This window comes from Galeopterus variegatus, unplaced genomic scaffold, assembly GCF_000696425.1.
Source record: "Galeopterus variegatus unplaced genomic scaffold, G_variegatus-3.0.2 Scaffold1164, whole genome shotgun sequence".
In the NCBI taxonomy this organism is placed as follows: Eukaryota; Metazoa; Chordata; class Mammalia; order Dermoptera; family Cynocephalidae; genus Galeopterus; species Galeopterus variegatus.
Window position 1 is genome coordinate 59,217 of NW_007727275.1, and position 18,330 is coordinate 77,546.

At 34.5% G+C, this 18,330-nt stretch overlaps 1 protein-coding gene across 2 annotated transcripts in view; it reads right to left on the minus strand.

Annotated features, from left to right (window-relative positions):
- BMP5 (bone morphogenetic protein 5) overlaps positions 1–18,330 on the minus strand; it is a 116,632-nt gene that overhangs the window by 24,348 nt on the left and 73,954 nt on the right. For both annotated transcript variants that reach the window (XM_008575264.1, XM_008575263.1), the window contains exon 3: positions 11,509–11,657. In XM_008575264.1, coding sequence (XP_008573486.1) covers positions 11,509–11,657 — 149 coding nt within the window. The remainder of the gene's footprint in view (positions 1–11,508; positions 11,658–18,330) is intronic.

Below are 18,330 nucleotides of genomic sequence, written 5' to 3' on the forward strand. Positions count from 1 at the left end.
GCAACAGGAAATCTGATTCATTGCTGGTGGGAGTGCAAAATGGTACAGCCACTTTGGAAGATATGTTTTACACCAAATGTCATCAGGGAAATGCAAATTGAAGCAACAGTCAGATACCACTACATACATATTAAAATGGCCAAAATCCAGAACACTGATGCCACCAAATGCTAGCAAAGATGTGGAGCAACAGGAAATCTGATTCATTGCTGGTGGGAGTGCAAAATGGTACAGCCACTTTGGAAGAAAGTATGGTGGTTCTGTAGAAAACTAAACATAGTTTTGATAAACAATCCAGCAATCACATTACTTGGTATTTTCCCAAAGGAATTGAAAACTTAAGTCTACACAAAATCCTGCACATGCATATTTATAGCAGCTCTATTCATAATTGCCAAAACATGGAATCAACCAAGATGTCTTTGAATAGGTGAATGGATAAATAAACTAAGGCACAAGACAAGGGAATATTATTCAGAGCTTAAAAAGCCATGAAAAGATATGGAAGGAACTTAAATGCATATTTCTAAGTAAAAGAAGCCAATCTGAAATGTTTCATACTGTATAATTCCAACTATATGATATTCTGAAAAAGGCAAAACTATGGAGACAGTAAAAATATCATTGTTGTCAGGGGCTGGGGGGGGGGAAGTAGGATGAATAAGAAGAGCACAGAGGATTTTTAGGGCAGAGAAAACACTTGGGGTGATAATGGTGGGTCAATGTAGGTTGTAACGAATCTACCACTCTGGTGGGAGATGTCAATAGTCGGAGAGACTATGTGTGTGTGGGAGCAGGGTATATGGAATATCTTTATATCTTCCTCTCAATATTGCTGAGTGGCTAAAACTGCTCACTTAAAAAAGAATAACGTCTTTTTAAAAGGCAGGGTGAGTAGGGAGCAAATATAAGGATTCCTTTGGGGGGGAGTATGGATTAGGGGAGAGTAAAATAGAGAAAATAAGGGGTGCAGAGCCTGTCAAGACACATTAGTAAGCAACATAGGACATGAAAAAAGGGGGAGATTCATTACAAAATTTAAAATAAAGAAGTCAAATTTGGGTAAATTTAATTACATGTTGAAGTGAATCACTGACAGAAGAAAAGTTACTTTTTCTTCCTCCCAATTTATGAATTTATCAAGTTAACTATAATTGTGTAAGGGGCTAAAAGAAATATTGAAGTTGTTAGATTTAGAAAGCAAAAAATAGGTAGAAATGCTGGTACTTTTTGTGGGCCAGATAACAATTGAACTCTAGGCAGAACATATAAAGGCCCAAAGGTAATTCCCAACAGTTCCAACATAAAATTCAATTTTGTCCCTTAATAATCATTTTTAATAACATTGTTTTATCGGGAAATTATAAAAATACATTTATTTTCAGTTTGGAATTTGTACAAGATTAATATAGTTTGCAAGAGTCAATATATAAGAGGCTGGCTCTGAAAACAAATCATTTTTAGATTTATGAACAAGATCCTTGAGATTTCTAAGACTAAGTTTCCATATGTACAAAACTGGATAACGATAGTGAAGAAAAAAGTACACATTCCAGGCTTTTTTCTTAGCAAGCCCACAGTAAATGTTAGTTTCCATTAGTGTTATTGATATGATTTCAATTGACCATCACAGCAAATACATGGTATAAATACTTATAACAAATGGAAGAAAGATATACCTAGGAAATAAAACCTGGATGAACCATGTAGAATTAAAAAATATAAAATATTAGTATGGAAGATATTACCAAGTCAGAGTATAAAAAAGCAGATATTTTTGTAGACAGAAAATAAAAAGTTTTGATAAATAGAGTGAGTTTGAAAATACATGAAGTATAGTTTTTGAAAAGCGTATGTAGCTTGTAAGAGAATTAATGAGATTTCTCATTGAACAAAGTAGAAATTAAGCAGTGCTTCAGTATTTATTTTTGGTTGCTGTGGCCATGAAAGACATATTGGTGATTTTGTTCATTTTTATGCAGTGGGCAAAGAGCAAAAAACTAAAGTGTACAGGAAAGATTTATGTTTTCTGATGTCCTTTAAGACGTTACACAAGTTAGAAAACCTATGGGTCATAGCTTACATGAGTTTGGAAAATTAACGAATACTGATTTCAAATTCCAAGGGAAATCTATGTCATAACCATTTCCAGCAGAAATCTAATTATTTTTTACCATAAATGTACAAAAATTCTTCTCGATGGACACTTTTTTAAACATTTGCATTAAAATGACCACTGCAGTTGTTTCCTTTAGCCATCTTTTAAATCTCTTTCCAAGGCTTGATTCATACGAAAGTGATTTTCAGAAACTAATACATTGCCATAGATTAAGTTATGTTTTAATGTTTTTGAAATTTTATAGAAATATGATAGAAACAGAAGCCACTCTAAAATGTTATGGAAAGATTTACACTGAGTTGTATGTTTTGCTTTGACACTAAAAAACTTATTGTGGCACTTAACATAAAAGAAAATATAATCCTAGCAAATGTTGTAAAACAAGCTCTGAAGAAACCTTAATATTGATTTTTCAACTATGAATTTATATTTTATTCCTCATACGATTTCTGGGGAATGTGTACATACCTGGATATTCTTTCTCTACACACACATACACACACATGCACACAGTCACTGAAAGATGTCTAGCCTTTCTTGCTTCTCCTTAGCAGTTTCTCTATCTCTGACTTTTTGCAGTATCTTGAGTTTTGGTTTGAATGCAACTATTTCACACTAGGCTCCTTTAAGATGATACCATCCCATTCATTATACCTTCTTTTTGTGTAGTATTTATATGATAGTACTTCAAAAGGTTTGTGGAAAAAATGGAATTAAAAGATAATACAAATCTTTCCATAAACTTTTTAAAGATTCCTCATATATGTATATGTATAATGCTTATCATATCATATATGTATAATGCTTAAAGTCTAAATATGTGCTTAGAAGTTACAAATGGTTTACCATTTTGTAATGTAGCAATGTTGTAAGTAACCTTGCAAATTACCTCAGAAAGTATCTTATGCAATATCATAATCCCTAGACAAAAGGCCAACTAAGTGGTAAATTCTTCCAGTAATGTATAGCTCATTCATTCCTTTACATAACAAACAATTCTACGGCCATTAACTTCTATTTTTTCAAGTACATTCCTGTACTGGGCCCTAAATCTGCCCTTTTTGCATATTGATTTAACATCTGGACTATGGAGAAAAAATCCTATTTTATTTATTCATTTTATTTCTTCAACTATTTAAAAATAACTATTTAAACTATCCTCCTAATTTATTCGTAAATATTAATCCAAAAGTCAAGCTCTAATTATCCTTAACATTAAACATTACATAAAGAACTACTTATTCATAATAATATTTATCTAGGACAAATCATGAGAGTATATGCTTCTTTTTCCTTTTACAGCATCTAGCAAGATACGTGATTCTTGCAGTTTCTTGGATGTAGACTCTCTCATTTATCCATTTGAAGCCAATTGTCATCACCATAAATTCAGCAAAAGGGAGCCATATGGTTTTATGAACAAAAAGGACTTAATTGCTTTATAAGATAAAGTTCAGATAAGGGAAGAAAATATTATCAAATCTTAAAATGTCTAAAAGATCCTCTGATAAGTGGATATAATTCAACTTTTTGAACTTAGATAAATAATAATGAGAAACTGTAGTCAAAACAGCAAAAGAAAAAGAAAAATATCACCCTTTATCTCTGAATTTCTTCTGCTACTTATTAGCACTGTCAGCTGATATTCAGATTAAGCGGTCACATAGATCATCTGACTCTTGACACAGATAAATTGTCATTTGACAACACAGATGCTTAATTTGGAGATTTTTGTCTACAGTAAAAATTACTGTCTTTGGGATCTGAAAGATAACACAGCAAGCTTGCTTAGCCAGATACTTCCATTTTAAAACAGCAGATTCCAGGGTTTATTATATGTAAGCAGATATTACACTAAGAACTCTTCATCTCTCACACAAACACACTTGTATTTAATAAAGGTAAAAGAATATAAAGTTAGTAACGTATAAAAGTATAATCACATGAGGATTTTAGATACTAGAATATATTTTCCTAATTAGGAATATACTTTAATTCAAAAGATGTCATGCAATTTTGGAAAAATCTGATTTTAACAGGGCATATTTAGGTGATATGACAGAATATAGCAGTTTTGAAAGAAATAATGTATCAGTATATTAAATTACTCTGCACGAAGTAAGGAACAATGAGAATGAAAAATAACTCAAGGTTGTATAAAAAGACTAATCCCATTCGTTATTAACATAGCTGTAGCAGTTATCAATTTCCAGGATTGAACAGAAAATAATCACAGTTTGAACAGTATAGAACATGGCAAAATCCTGGGTAGTAAAGTTTACAAATACCCACTTTCAGTTTAATTGTCCTGATAACTAAAGACTTTTTTTTTTGAAGTTTATATGACAATCCTGGTGAAAATAAAAGAGAAATAAATTGTTTGTATTTTTACAAAAGCTGTGATATGTATAATTTCTAGAATGGAATAGAGAAAACTCTTGTGAACCACAAGCAGAAAAATCTGTAAAACTTTACCTCTTTACAACATCTGGGAAACAGAGCTGCTGACTAGCATGAGTTATAATCTGAGGAGTCAACCACTACAAGGGCTTGTTTCCTTGAGTTCCAAGGAGGTCTTCCCTGATGTTCTTCTGATCAATTCACAAGGTCTCTTCAATTTTTTGATTATTTTTTGGGAAATATTTATATAATGGGGATTTTATGTGGTTTGCTATAAGTATCTGCACAGAGTATACTAGGAACCACTGGACCCTACTCTTTAGCAAAAACTATCAATATTTCTTTAACCATATGTTTTGTGAGCATTAAAATACTGCTTGTAATTTTACTATCTTTGTAAGAAGCCATTTTAATGTTTCAAGCTTACGAATATGCTTACTAAATCAAATACTAGTAATTTATACTGAGGTATCTTTGGGTTGAAAATTTTTTCTGATATTAATGTAAGCCAACCTTTCATAAATTAGCCCTGTATCTAAAACTGGGTGACAAGAAGCTGTTTCCCTTATTTTCACTGATGCAATTAGTTAAACCCAAAATAACTCATTTTTTTAAGGTAAAATGGTTGGGCCTGATAGTGGATTGAATTATGTTCCCTCAAAACTCAGTGAAGCTTGAGTTATGTCCCCCAAGTTTTATGTATTAGAAATTTAGCCCCCACTGTGACTGTTAAGAGGGTGGGAAATCCTATTATGGTAACTGGAAGATGGAGCCTTGAAGAGGTGATTAGATTGTAGGAACATGCCATGGTGAGTGGATTAAAAATGGTGGTCATGGGCATGGTTCTGAGGGCTTTAAAGGAAGAGCATATATGAAGTTAGTCTCTCTCTGCTTCCACCATCTTGCAGTATGAGAGGCCACTGTCGCCACCACCAGATGTGTTCCTTGGACTTTGGACTTCCCAGCCTCAGAAACTGTAAGCAATAAATTTCATTTGCTTTGTACATCACCCAGTTTCAAGTATTCTATTATAAGCAACAGAAAGGGACTAATACAGGCCTCAAAAAACTACAATATTAAGTATTAATAATTTAATATTCTGTGGTGCCGATGAATGCCCATCCAATATAAGCACTAAGTGATCATGACACATGCCTTTCAGTGTTCATTTTTATTGTATTTATACTTTAGGCTGACACGTATTTAAAAGTTTCTTACTATTAATCATTTTATCAACCAAAGTTACTGAACACGAGCCTAATAACATAGCCATTTATACACTGTGCTGCCAACTGAAAGTTTCAGAACATATATCAATCTTACCTTTCCCATATGTACTATTGCTTTTGAATTTATCTAAACCCATTGAAATCATCTGTAAAATCTTCACAATAAAAGAACTGATCCTGAGTTAAAGGAGTACCATGCAGAACTAATATAAGTAAAAAGTCTCTGTGCAAAGTTTCTAGTCCAATTCAGCATACAGACATTCATTTCTGACCTACGATATGCCAGGTACTATCTCCAATTCAGCCTCACATTCCTTGGAAGGTAATTACTATTTCACTCAATTTATTGATGCTATGGCTAAAATAAATATTTTATCAGAGCCAATATTTTAGTCTAGTTTTCCTAATGATTTTTTCTTAGAATTTATATTTCCAGAATGGGGCTATCTATTCTGTTTATCCTACTCATTTAAATTAAATATCAAATTTTTAAATTTGAAGTTATCTATAGGCAATAACTATAAATTTATTTTACATTTAACCACCAATTATAACAGAATTTAATTTGATAGTTTAATACCTCTGAAATCTCTTTTTCTTGATTTGCGTACAAGATTTAATGAAACTTTGAAATCTCTGGCTTTAAACCTGAAATTTTATCATGATATGGTTGGAAATTATGCCATAACTTTGTTTTTAAAAAATAATGGCTTTTAGAGTCTTATTATAAAAAAGAACCTCATAATGTTTCTTGGACATTAAGCAATACTCTGACAAAACAACATTTTGATGATTTGAATACAAATGAATCAGAAACATACGGATTGAATTTTCCTTGATGTGTAAGTGGGTTTGAATAGAAAGGGGAAAAGTCACTGGCAAAATTCATTCTGAGTATTGCCAAACCTAAAATGTCTGAAAACACATTCCTTAAAAACCATTCTAATGAACCCAAAAATATTACCTTTGTTTTTCTATTTCTAAGTTATTTTATAAACCCAGGTTTGAAAAAAAAAAAAAGAATTTACTTGGAAGGTTTAAAATATAGAAAGCATCAAGCTATGGAAAATTGTATTGTTTAACAGGAAAAAATCAAGTCTTAAAAGTGAGAGTAAATTGCTATTTGTGTAATAAATTGTATTCATATGTCTGTAGGAAAAAATCATCACCCTAGATGTTAATAAAGACCTAATAAGTCAGATAATTAAGGTATCTTTATAATTTAGGGAACTGAGCATCTTACAATAAATTAGAAGACAGATATAAGCCTACTCATTAGCTGTCAAAAAGAAAAATAGTACTTATTTTATCACAGAGTTTTATGAGCCACCATGAGAGAGTGCTTACGAACTTTGAAACTGATTCTGCACAATTGGATACAATTTTCTGGAATCATTAGATTTTGCCATTAAGAAGCAGCAATGTTTCTTTTTAATTTGCTTGCTCGTGTGTTTGCTTTATTTCACAGAAACAAACATACAGAGCTCAGAGAGCTATCATTCGGCATGAAAAAAAGATCAATAAAATACCCTTAAGCTCTCTTGCCAAATCCATTGGAGTTCAATTGTCAAATTGTAAATAGAGTATTTCACAAACGGACATATTTTCCACAGACTCTCTGAGGAATCAAAATGCTACTTTTGATTTCAGCAGCCTTTTGATTCCCAAAATTTATTTAGGCCTCTTTGCTATTTTTTCTTCACAAGGTTAGGATAAACAAGATTTAATAATATATATCACTGACTTTCTTCTCACTTTATGATTGGTACTATTTAACTATTGTACTTTGGTTTGCTCTACAAAATCCTGCTCCTGTGTTACATCAAACTGGTTTGGTTAATAATCACCCAAAATTCACAGCTTGAAATGCCTTATTAAGAGTAACATGTTCAGTGGCAAGTGACCTGCAGAACCTTTTTAATCACTAACTCATTAAATGATCATTCAAGATGCTTTTAATAATGTATGACCTGCATTGTGCCAAGCACCAAGGATACAACTGTGAATAAGAGATACACATCGGTGACTTCATGAAACTGATTCATTCAAACATGTAACCACAATGTTGTCACTGTGATTGATTAAAGCAATGAGTCTAGTTCTTTTATGACTCGTGATCAAGCTGTATGAGTATACTATGCTTGATTTTGATTTTATGTTCCTTCCATGATTTGTCTCCAGGTCACTTTCCTAATAGCACGTGTAACCAGATTTTATATAGAAAGTTTTTCTAGCCAATTCTGGACTATTAATTAACTCCAGAAGGTACCATGCAATGTTGCCATTCTATGCATTTCCTCACATTGTTTCCTCATTCTGGAATGAATTCTTTCCTCCTGTCCTCACCACCGCTCCTCACACCCCCATTAATTAACTCCAGAAGGTACCATGCAATGTTGCCATTCTATGCATTTCCTCACATTGTTTTCTCATTCTGGAATGAATTCTTTCCTCCTGTCCTCACCACCGCTCCTCACACCCATATGACTCCCTGCCTTTTCATCTCTGTTTCTTGAAGTCCTTTCCTGCTGCCCCAGCTTAAAAGCCGCCTCCACCATGGCTCTTTCAGTTCTGTCCCATTTGTCCTTAACCATATGCTCACGTGCCGTCTTGCATATAGAGATACTCAGGAATTGTATGTTGGGCAATTAATAAATGAATAATAGTGAAGAAATAAATTTGAAAGCAAACTTTCCTGACTTTCATGCTTTAATGATTTTCAATTCCTTTTGCTGAGAAGTAAAGATATTCAGAATCCATTACTCCAAATGAAAGATGGTCTGTTGGCTCTGAAGCAATGTCACATTGAGAGCACAAGCAGCAGTAATGAGTGAAGCTGTAATAAGCTGACACCTCTCATTATCCATATTAATAGAGAAATGTCACGTGAACCTCCATGAAGTTAATATGCGATTAATAAAACTAAGGTATCAAGAAGGTTACTTGCTTTCCCAAGCCTATATATGCTCCACCTCTGCTGCAAATCTTCTTTTAGTACTGCTTAAACACAAAAAGACCAGCTAGCCTAGCACATTTAACCATTTAAATATCTTTCATATTAGAAAATATTAGATAGACAAAGAAAAGCAACAGAAGTCTGTGTATCTCAAACCTAGCCCTATAGTAAAGAGTTTGGAGACCTTTGAAAGGGGTGGTACATTAGTTTATTTTAGGCTCAGAAAAAAAGATAAACAATTCAATAGAAATTTAAAGTAAAATTACCCATGAAATAGAAGAGAAATACATCAGGGAGAAAGGGAATTCAAAATATAGAGTAGTTCTCAGGCAGAAAAAGATAAATTAAAAGCAAGATAGAAGTTAAATTGTATAAATAGTAAAGGAAAGAGAGAACCAATATAAGAGATGAGTGAAAAAGACAAAAGAGAGAAACTTCAGAAAATTCATGTGGGGCGGGAATGGGAATGGAAATTAAAAGGAAATAGGCTGATCATATTTCATAGATTCTTGATTTGTTTAGTTAGACATTTCAAGCATATCCCCAAGGAGAAGACTGGGAGAAGCACATACCACTAATTTAATTTTTCTTGTTTGGGCCACATACCAGGGAAGAGATGATTGGCTCACCCCCACAGCACCGATTTCCCAGTCACATTTCTGACCATAAATGTACAGTAGTTTAACGCTGTAAGAATTCTTGCAAGATTATTTAAATATGTGCTTTTCTCAGTCTACATTTCTAACGCTTGAACTCTGAGGATCCTTAACAATAATCTCAAAACCATAATTGGAAAATAACCTGTAATCCAAAATATTTGACTTGTTTATATGAAAAAAATCAGCATTGTAATTAAAGTCTATGGAAAAGCCTAGATATGGGGGAGGAGGGAAGGTCTGAAATTTTGTCTATAACACATTCAAGTAAGAACTTCCTTTTTCTAGATCAAGATTTGAGGCACATGAATCCTTCACTAGACTGTAACTCTATCATATACTTAATTTGTGTCTGTCAACTTTATTCCATATACACAAACCTTGGATCACAACATTGCTTATTATCCATAGGCTGTGGAAATGGCTATAGGTAAAACAATGCCACCGTGAAGTCTTAGTGCCTACAGCAATGAATCCCCCTGAAACAGGTTCAAGATAGACTGAACCATTACTTCACTCCATCATTTATTAAGCAAGGCTTTAGTGTAATACAGTAAGGAGGATAAGTGAGGTGGACGCTAGATCTAACATTTCTCTTGCCTGTTTCTTTGAAAAAATAAAGGCAGTATAACTTAAATCAGGAATGTCCTCTTATTCATTATTCTCCCTAGGCCTGGCTGTAACTTTTGTGGGGTTGTGTGTTAACAGCACAAGGTAGATTCACATGCTGTATTTCTGAACATTTAAAAATTACTAGTCAAGCTAATACACCATTCAATATATTATGTTTTATCTTCCTATCATGGCAACTATAATTTTAAATCACCTTGAAGTCCAGATGTGAATTTAGAATGTTTGTTCTCTGAGTGGTCAAAGGCCAACAAAGCTCTGAACAGATTGGCCTTGGCTTCCCTAGCCTTTTACCAAACGTGCCAAGGTTCCTCTCACCACAGACTCCTCAAATTCTTTTCCATTTGTCTGAAATGCCTGCCTGCCAACTTCCACCCCAATCACACTTTCTTTATCTTTCAGATTGTAGGTGAGATCCACTCACTGTTAAGTCCTCACAAGTCCATTGCACTTTTCTCAGTGTGTAGTGATGCACATTCACTAACATTATTGTGTGATTACTACCTCAAGCCCCACTCAGCTGCAAACCCCATGAAGCCACCTGCTTTTGCTCACCATTGTATCTCTAGAATGTAGCCCAGTGCATGGCACATAGTAGGTGTTCAATGAATACTTCTTCTTGAGCTTCCTAAAAATTATTTCTTTCAGGCCCCTCCCAGAGGTGATTCTGGAGCAGTTGTCTTTGGCCAAATATTGCAATACATTAAGGCTTACTTGATATTATTTTGTGCAACTTTTCATGACTCTTGTTTCAGTCCCATCCTGTCTCTCCCCCGTTGTATTATTGGTAGCTTTTTTGTTTCCTGAGCATGTTCAATGAATACTTCTTCTTGAGCTTCCTAAAAATTATTTCTTTCAGGCCCCTCCCAGAGGCGATTCTGGAGCAGTTGTCTTTGGCCAAATATTGCAATACATTAAGGCCTACTTGATATTATTTTGTGCAACTTTTCATGACTCTTGTTTCAGTCCCATCCTGTCTCTCCCCCATTGTATTATTGGTAGCTATTTTGTTTCCTGAGCAATTTTTTAAATATACATTTGTCATTTTTTTAGTCGGTTTTGAGATATAATTTGCATATAGTAATATTCACTCTTCTTTGATGTACAGTTCTATAAATTTTTACAAATTGTATAGCTGTAAAACCACCACCATAATCAATACATAGAGCCTAGCACTTTGTACTTGGATATAGCTTTCTTTTGATATTGTTATATTACAGTAGTGCTACTTGTTTACATTCAGGACTTTAACACTAGACTAAAAATTCCTTGGGAGCAGGAGCAGCACCTACTTCTTCTTTACCCTCCTTCCACCCCCAAAAGCCTGACAATAAATGTGTGTTGGATACATGTGTCCATATATCTATTAACTAATTAATACATTGCACTAACCTATGGAATGTGCTACCTTGTACAACATAACTATAAAACATAAATTGTTAAATCACATAAAAAGTAGTAACTCTCAATGTGTCAAAAACAAGCTTCAACAAAAAGCATATGAAATTTAGTGCTTACCATCCCCTGTTTCTGCACAGAGCTGTAAGCCCAAATTGTTCTGTGGATTAATCACCCAGTGATTGCTGGTTACAGTGATATCAAAGACAAGCCAACCCACATCTAAAGCTTGGGCCTTTCTTGTGTCTAACAGGAACAGATCTGCATCCCTACGGAGAAAAGGAACAAAAAAAGTTAAAGGTTTGAATGAAGATCATCATTTCCTATACTTAAGTGAAAACATTCCAAAAGCACTCTTTAAAATAACAGGAGTTAATTAAAGAACAGGGGAACAAGCGACTCAAGTGATGAGTAATAAGATACAGAACCTTTATTGCTAGGCTTCCAGGCCAAACCTGGTGCAGATTAGTAATATCTGAAAGCAATTTCCACTTTCCTGCTTTTCACTGGTCTTTACAAACTGACTTAGTGGTCTTAATTTGGTCCCTGGTCATCAACATTCCCCAAACCACCATCTGTAAGTAGCCCTGGAAACAAACTATTAAAACTGAATAGAGACAGAAATGAAAGTAGCTGCTCCAGTTTGGATGAATGTGGATCGCCAAAGGATGGAGCATCAGTAGGATGTAATTCAAGTATCTGTTTTAAAGATAGTTTTCTAATATTTTTCATTTTTCATTATATAATTATGTTATGGATACCAAAGGCCAAGAGTCACAGAGTGCACCATTGGATTAAGGGATAAATCCCATGTGCTGAGTGATACAATCCACAGTGACTTGCTTTAACATCTTTTGCAAGTGTAAGTCTCCTGGTGACAGTAATAGCTGTGAATCGTTTGCAAGTATAAGTCCCCTGGTGACAATAATAGCTGTGAATACAAACTTATATGTTCTAGGATAATCTGCAGTATTACTGTTATTAACAAGGCATATATATGTTTGAATCTTAATTTTAGCATTAAAATTACAAATGTATGAATAATTGTTGAATTATAATGAATTATTTTATTTATTATTTTCTTACTACAGTCAGTCTCTGAACTAAATGTTACCTATTTCTGACATTTAATATTTACAACAGTTCTTTCATATCGAATAATTGTTGAATTATAATGAATTATTTTATTTATTATTTTCTTACTACAGTCAGTCTCTGATCTAAATGTTACCTATTTCTGACATTTAATATTTACAACAGTTCTTTCATATCGATGAAATTGAGGCTCAGATAGGTTAATTGTAAAGCATTGGAACTCCTTCAAGATAGAGTAGATATAACGATGCTATATAATAAAAATGTTGTGCATTTTTATGACCTTTTATACTGTACTGAATCTGTTTAAGAGCATATGATTTATACTGAGAAAATCAAACCTTTGTTATAATAAGCTGTGCTAAATACTATTCTACTGCACATGCCATCTATCTATAACACAGAAGTCACCTAAAAGGTGATTCACAAAATGTAAAAGAAAATTTGTTTTGAATAAATTGTGGATATATTATGTTTTTAGAAAAATATCTAAAATTGAAAATTGAACTATTTTTAACTGAAATGAAGTAAAAATATATTCAGTCAATATTTTAGAAACTACATCTTCATTTCTTCATTTTAGTTTGATTTATATACTGTTTTTCCATTCACCTAGAGAAATTAAAATAAATGTGTTATGATCAATTAAGTCATCTAGCTACCCTACTCTGAACTATACACATGTTACTCTCCTTTCACAATTTCAATTATAGTGTTTACCAGAGGAAGATTGCAGACACTTTCTTCATATCCGATACAGGATTCAGTTTGAGATACTGCAGACATATGACAAGCAATGAAAAGATTCATTTAGCTTCTACTTGAATTGGATTTTGAGGACACTTTAGAGTCACAGTATGGTAGAACGTCAACCAAATACTTCCTTTTCCTCCTAGCTTGGAAAACTCGCCAAATAAATAGAATAATGTCAAAGATGCATGAGATAAGTTTGAAAAAATTTATCAGATGTGTATTTTGAGAGTAAAACAAGGAACATGACTATATTAATGAATCATTTTAAATTAAGATGTGATTTAAAATACACATTATATTGAGAAACTATTATAATTTTGACTATTTTAAGTGCATTTATCATAGATCTATGTCTATACAGAAATCCAAGTGTATAAATATTTAATTGTCTCCTATAATTTGTCTCATTATGAATAAAGGGAATATCATTTTATATGATTATATTATGATAATATGCTCTCCTTATAATCAGGCATATAAAGAATGAAAACATGCCTAGTAGCACACCATGCATGTAGTATTGGATGTTTGAAATGTTAACTTTCTCTACTGCATATTCAGCTGAATAAATGGAATATTCTCATTGTAAGACAAAAAATTATGACCAAGAATGTGTGATGTTAAGTAAGCTAGACTGGGATTTTACCTCTGAAAGTGACCAAAATAAATCACAGAATACCATAACTAAGTGGGATATAAATTACTTAGCCAAAGCATTTTTTCATAGGAAAATTTAAAGAGAAATGAAATTATTTCCCATGGTCAACCGGCCAATTAATTGGAGGACTAGGACCCAGGTTTTTATATTCCATCTTCAGAACACTTTCTCTTAAAGTATAATAGCTCCCTTTAGTCCAAAACCATAATGCAATTGCTTTTTTTACCCTGAAAAATCACTGGTTTTTTGAGTGAAGCAATAAAAGGTTGAGCTCAGCCACTAGCTTAAGATAGATAGAAGCAAAGCAAAGGAAGTGAGTGACCTGAGACATTTCACACATCCATCCATCTATTCATTCACTTATTTCCTCTTTCAATTTAACATTTATTTGCTTTCTAGGGTGGCTTTATACTATTACACTTCAACTAAGTTGCATGGTTCTGGTTTAGGGTTAGCTGCAAAGGAAGTCTGGGTAACATTTGGAAGGTAGAAGTGAAGCAGTAGCCACATTTTTGCTTGGAAGACTGCTTACCGTATGATCAAGCATTAGTGCAGGTTAGGCATATTGTTGAGATCTGCTGGTTCACCTTATCAGCGTGGGGCAGCAGTTGGGCCTGCAATTTGTTCAGATCCCACTAATTCTCTTTATTCAGTCCCTCAGAACCGAAGGCAAGGCATGCAGGCACCTCTAAGAGGAAGGATGTGGTAGAAAATCCCCTGTATCACTGAAGTTGAAAGCTTGAGGGTAAGTTCCAGTTTGTCCTCACAGGTTCCAGATTATCTTCACAGGTTCTGATTTGTTCTTGTTTCTCTCAACTCACATCCACCTTTCCTTTCTGACTATCTGCCCTGTGGTCCTTAGGCCCAGCATCAGATACAGAACAACAACCTTACATAAATTGTTTAGATCCACAATTGCATAAGGTCAGATTTCTACAATAAATCCTTACAGCAGCATTCTCCATGGGGATTAGACAGCCACCTTGTGTTTGGGGGATTGTATTGAGCTACTTACTTCAGTACTGGAAGGTCAGTACTTTGTTCTCCTTGGAATAAGCACTCTGGATTAGAATTTGCCTTCTCTGCACGTGATACTTCTCCCCAAATCACTACCCATGTATTTTCAGAATGCTTTATTTTCTTATTCACAGAATTCCACACAGCATTCCTTGTGATTGACAAACTCATTTTATAGAAATGAAGTGCAGAATGGGCTCATGCTCTTGAAATTCACTGGTTTTGCCATGTTTCCCATTACCTTGAAGCAGCAGGACAGGAGAATGGCCACTTGAAGACTCAGTTATGCCACCAGTTGGGTACCAATATCTTACAAGAATGGATTAATGTCCTTCAGGAAGCTTTGTACAATTTAAATTAGCAACCAATATAGCCAGTATGGCTGTTTATCTCATAGCCATGTATTTCAAGGGTCTGGAAATCAAAAGGTGGAAATGGGAGTGGTCCTCTCACTCTACCTGTTCCAACTAGTAAAATTTTTGATACTGACCCCCAAAACATTGGTCTGTGCTGGTCTGGAGCCCTTTTTTCCCAATGGTGCAATGCTGGCACTACTGGCCAAAGCAGAGATTCTATTAAACTGGAAGTTGAACCAGCCACCTGACCACTTTGGGGTCCTCACACCAGTGAATCAACAAGCCAACAAGATGTTACTATACTATGTGGGACGAATGATCTTAAAAAGGAGAAATTGGACTGCTACTATCACAATACAGATAAGAAGAAGTATCCCTGGAATACAAGCGATTGCCTGGAACACCTCTTAGTATTCCCCCATCATTTGACAAAGTTCAGTGGAAAACTACAGCTCAATGCAGGCATTACTGAAAATGGCCCAGACATTTTGAGAATTAATGTTTGGTTTATGTCACTAGGTAAGGATAAATGACCAGCAGTGAGGCTCGCTAAAACAAAGAAGATATGGATTGCATAATGGAAAAAGAAAATTATAAATACCAGCTATAACCATGTCATCAGTTGCAGAAATGAAGACTATGATATTATGGTATTTCCTTCCTTTTTTTGATGTTAATGTATTTGTGTATATTTTAACCAATTCTCTATTTTCCCTTTCCTTTCCCATCCATCTACCATCTAGTATAAGTGGTTTTGATAATAGCTAACCTCATACTTCAGTACTGAAGTTACAGCATATCAAAGGCAGAGTATGGCTCAGCTAGAAAAAGAATAAATAACATCCAAAGATGGATTAACTACATGCAAAAGATTGAAACTAGCCCTCTATCTCTCACCATACACAAAAATCAATTCAAAATGGATTAAAGATCTAAATTTAAGACCCCAAACTATGGAAGAAAACATAGGGAAAATGCTACATAAAATGGGAATAGGCAACATTTTTCTGGACAAGACTACAAAGGCACAGGCAACTAAAGCAAAAATAGACAAATGGGACTACATCAAACTAAAAAAGCTTCTACATAGCAAAGGACATAATCAACAAAATGAAGAGATGACCTACAGAGAGGAAGTGTTTGCAAACTACACATCAGAAAAGGGGCTAATATCCAAAATAAATAAGGAACTCAAACAACTCAACAGCAAAAATCGAATAACCCAATTAAAAAGTGGGAAAAAGACCTGAACAGACATTTGTCACCTACAGAGAGGAAGTGTTTGCAAACTACACATCAGAAAAGGGGCTAATATCCAAAATAAATAAGGGACTCAAACAACTCAACAGCAAAAATCGAATAACCCAATTAAAAAGTGGGAAAAAGACCTGAACAGACATTTGTCGTTTCCCTGTTCGGTTCTGTGTGAACTATCAGAGAAATTGACACAGGAGGTAGACAGTGAAAGGGAAACAGGAGCCAACTTTATGATTAAAAGACTGTCAAGTGCCAGGCTTTCCTGCTGCTCACGTACATTGTCACTGATGTGTTGGCTCACCTTGTTGGAAACAGCTGGGCCTGCAGCTCTTCCAGCTTCCACTAGATATCAACTTCATCAACTTCTCTAAATCGTGACCCACAACTCCTCCTGCAAGATCACCTCCTTCAGCTTCCCTACATCCTGGACAAAGTGTATGCAAAACGCATGGTGAAGCACACCAGCTTCACCTGCAGGTCACCTACATCATTGAAGTCGGAGGCCACAAGGCATTAGAGATGGACATGGGTTTCAATTTGTCCTCAGAGTTCCAGCTTATCCTGGCAGGTTCTAGTTCTCTATGTCTTTTCCAACTCTACATCTATTTTCCTTCCCATCTGCCTGCGCTACTAACTTTAGACCCAAAACCGGATGCAGTAGCAAAAGCCTTACACAAACTGTTTAACCAGGTCCAATGACTGCAGAAAGTCAGATCCCTATAACAAATTCCTTATTCTTTATTACTCACAGTGGTTCTATTTCTCTTATCAGAGACTAACTGATTTGCACCCTGTTATTGGTTGAATTGTATCTTCCAAAAAAATGTGCGGAAGTCCCAATCCCTGGTACCTATAAATGTGATCTTATTTGGATATCGGGTCTTTGCAAATATAATTAAATTAAGATTTAATTATATTTGGGCCCTAATCCAATACAACTTGTATACTGACAAGAAGAGGAGAGACACAGAGATAGAGACACACAAAGGGAAGATGGCCATACAAAGACAAGAAGAAATTGGATTCATGCTCACACAGCCAAGGAACACCTGGGGCCACCAAAAGCTGGAAGAGGCAAGGCGGGATCCTCCCCTGGAGGTTTCAGAGGGTACCTGGCACTGCCAACACCTTGATTTTGGACTTCTAGCCTCTAGAATTATAAGAGAACAAATTTCTGTTTATTAAGCTATTGAAGTTTTCAGTAATTTGTTATGGCAGCCCTAAGAAACTAATACACTCCCTTCCTTGGGATATTTCACATATTAAATAGGAAGTGCTCAGCAATATCAACAACTGAAGAGAATAGAAAGAAAGAAAAAGTATGCATAAAATCTGGTAGCAAGGAGGCTGTTTGTGGATTATCAGTTGAGTGGAATTATGGAAATCAAATTGCAATGGGTTGAGGGGTAAATAAAAATATGAGAAAGTGAAGAGATTGAAAGCCAAGTATTACATCAGTGAACTTGGTTAAGATATGAAAGAGAGAAGTAGTGTGAAATTTTGGGGAGCAAGCACAAACAGAATTAAGTAGAGAGATTTTTCATTAATGCAATAAACATGAGGCTACTTATAGGATGCATATAAATTTATATTTAGGACATTGAATATCTCACACTATTTTTTCTTTTAATTCCTCTGTGTGGAATCCATGTTATGGAATCCATTATTTAATGTAATTTATCAATCTTTTTAAAAATGTCATCTGGATTTTGTGTCATAGTTTGGATAGCTTTCCTTAGTAAGATTATAGAACTTTTGCCATGTTTCTTTAAATACTTTTTTAAATTTTAACTTCTCAATGTACAT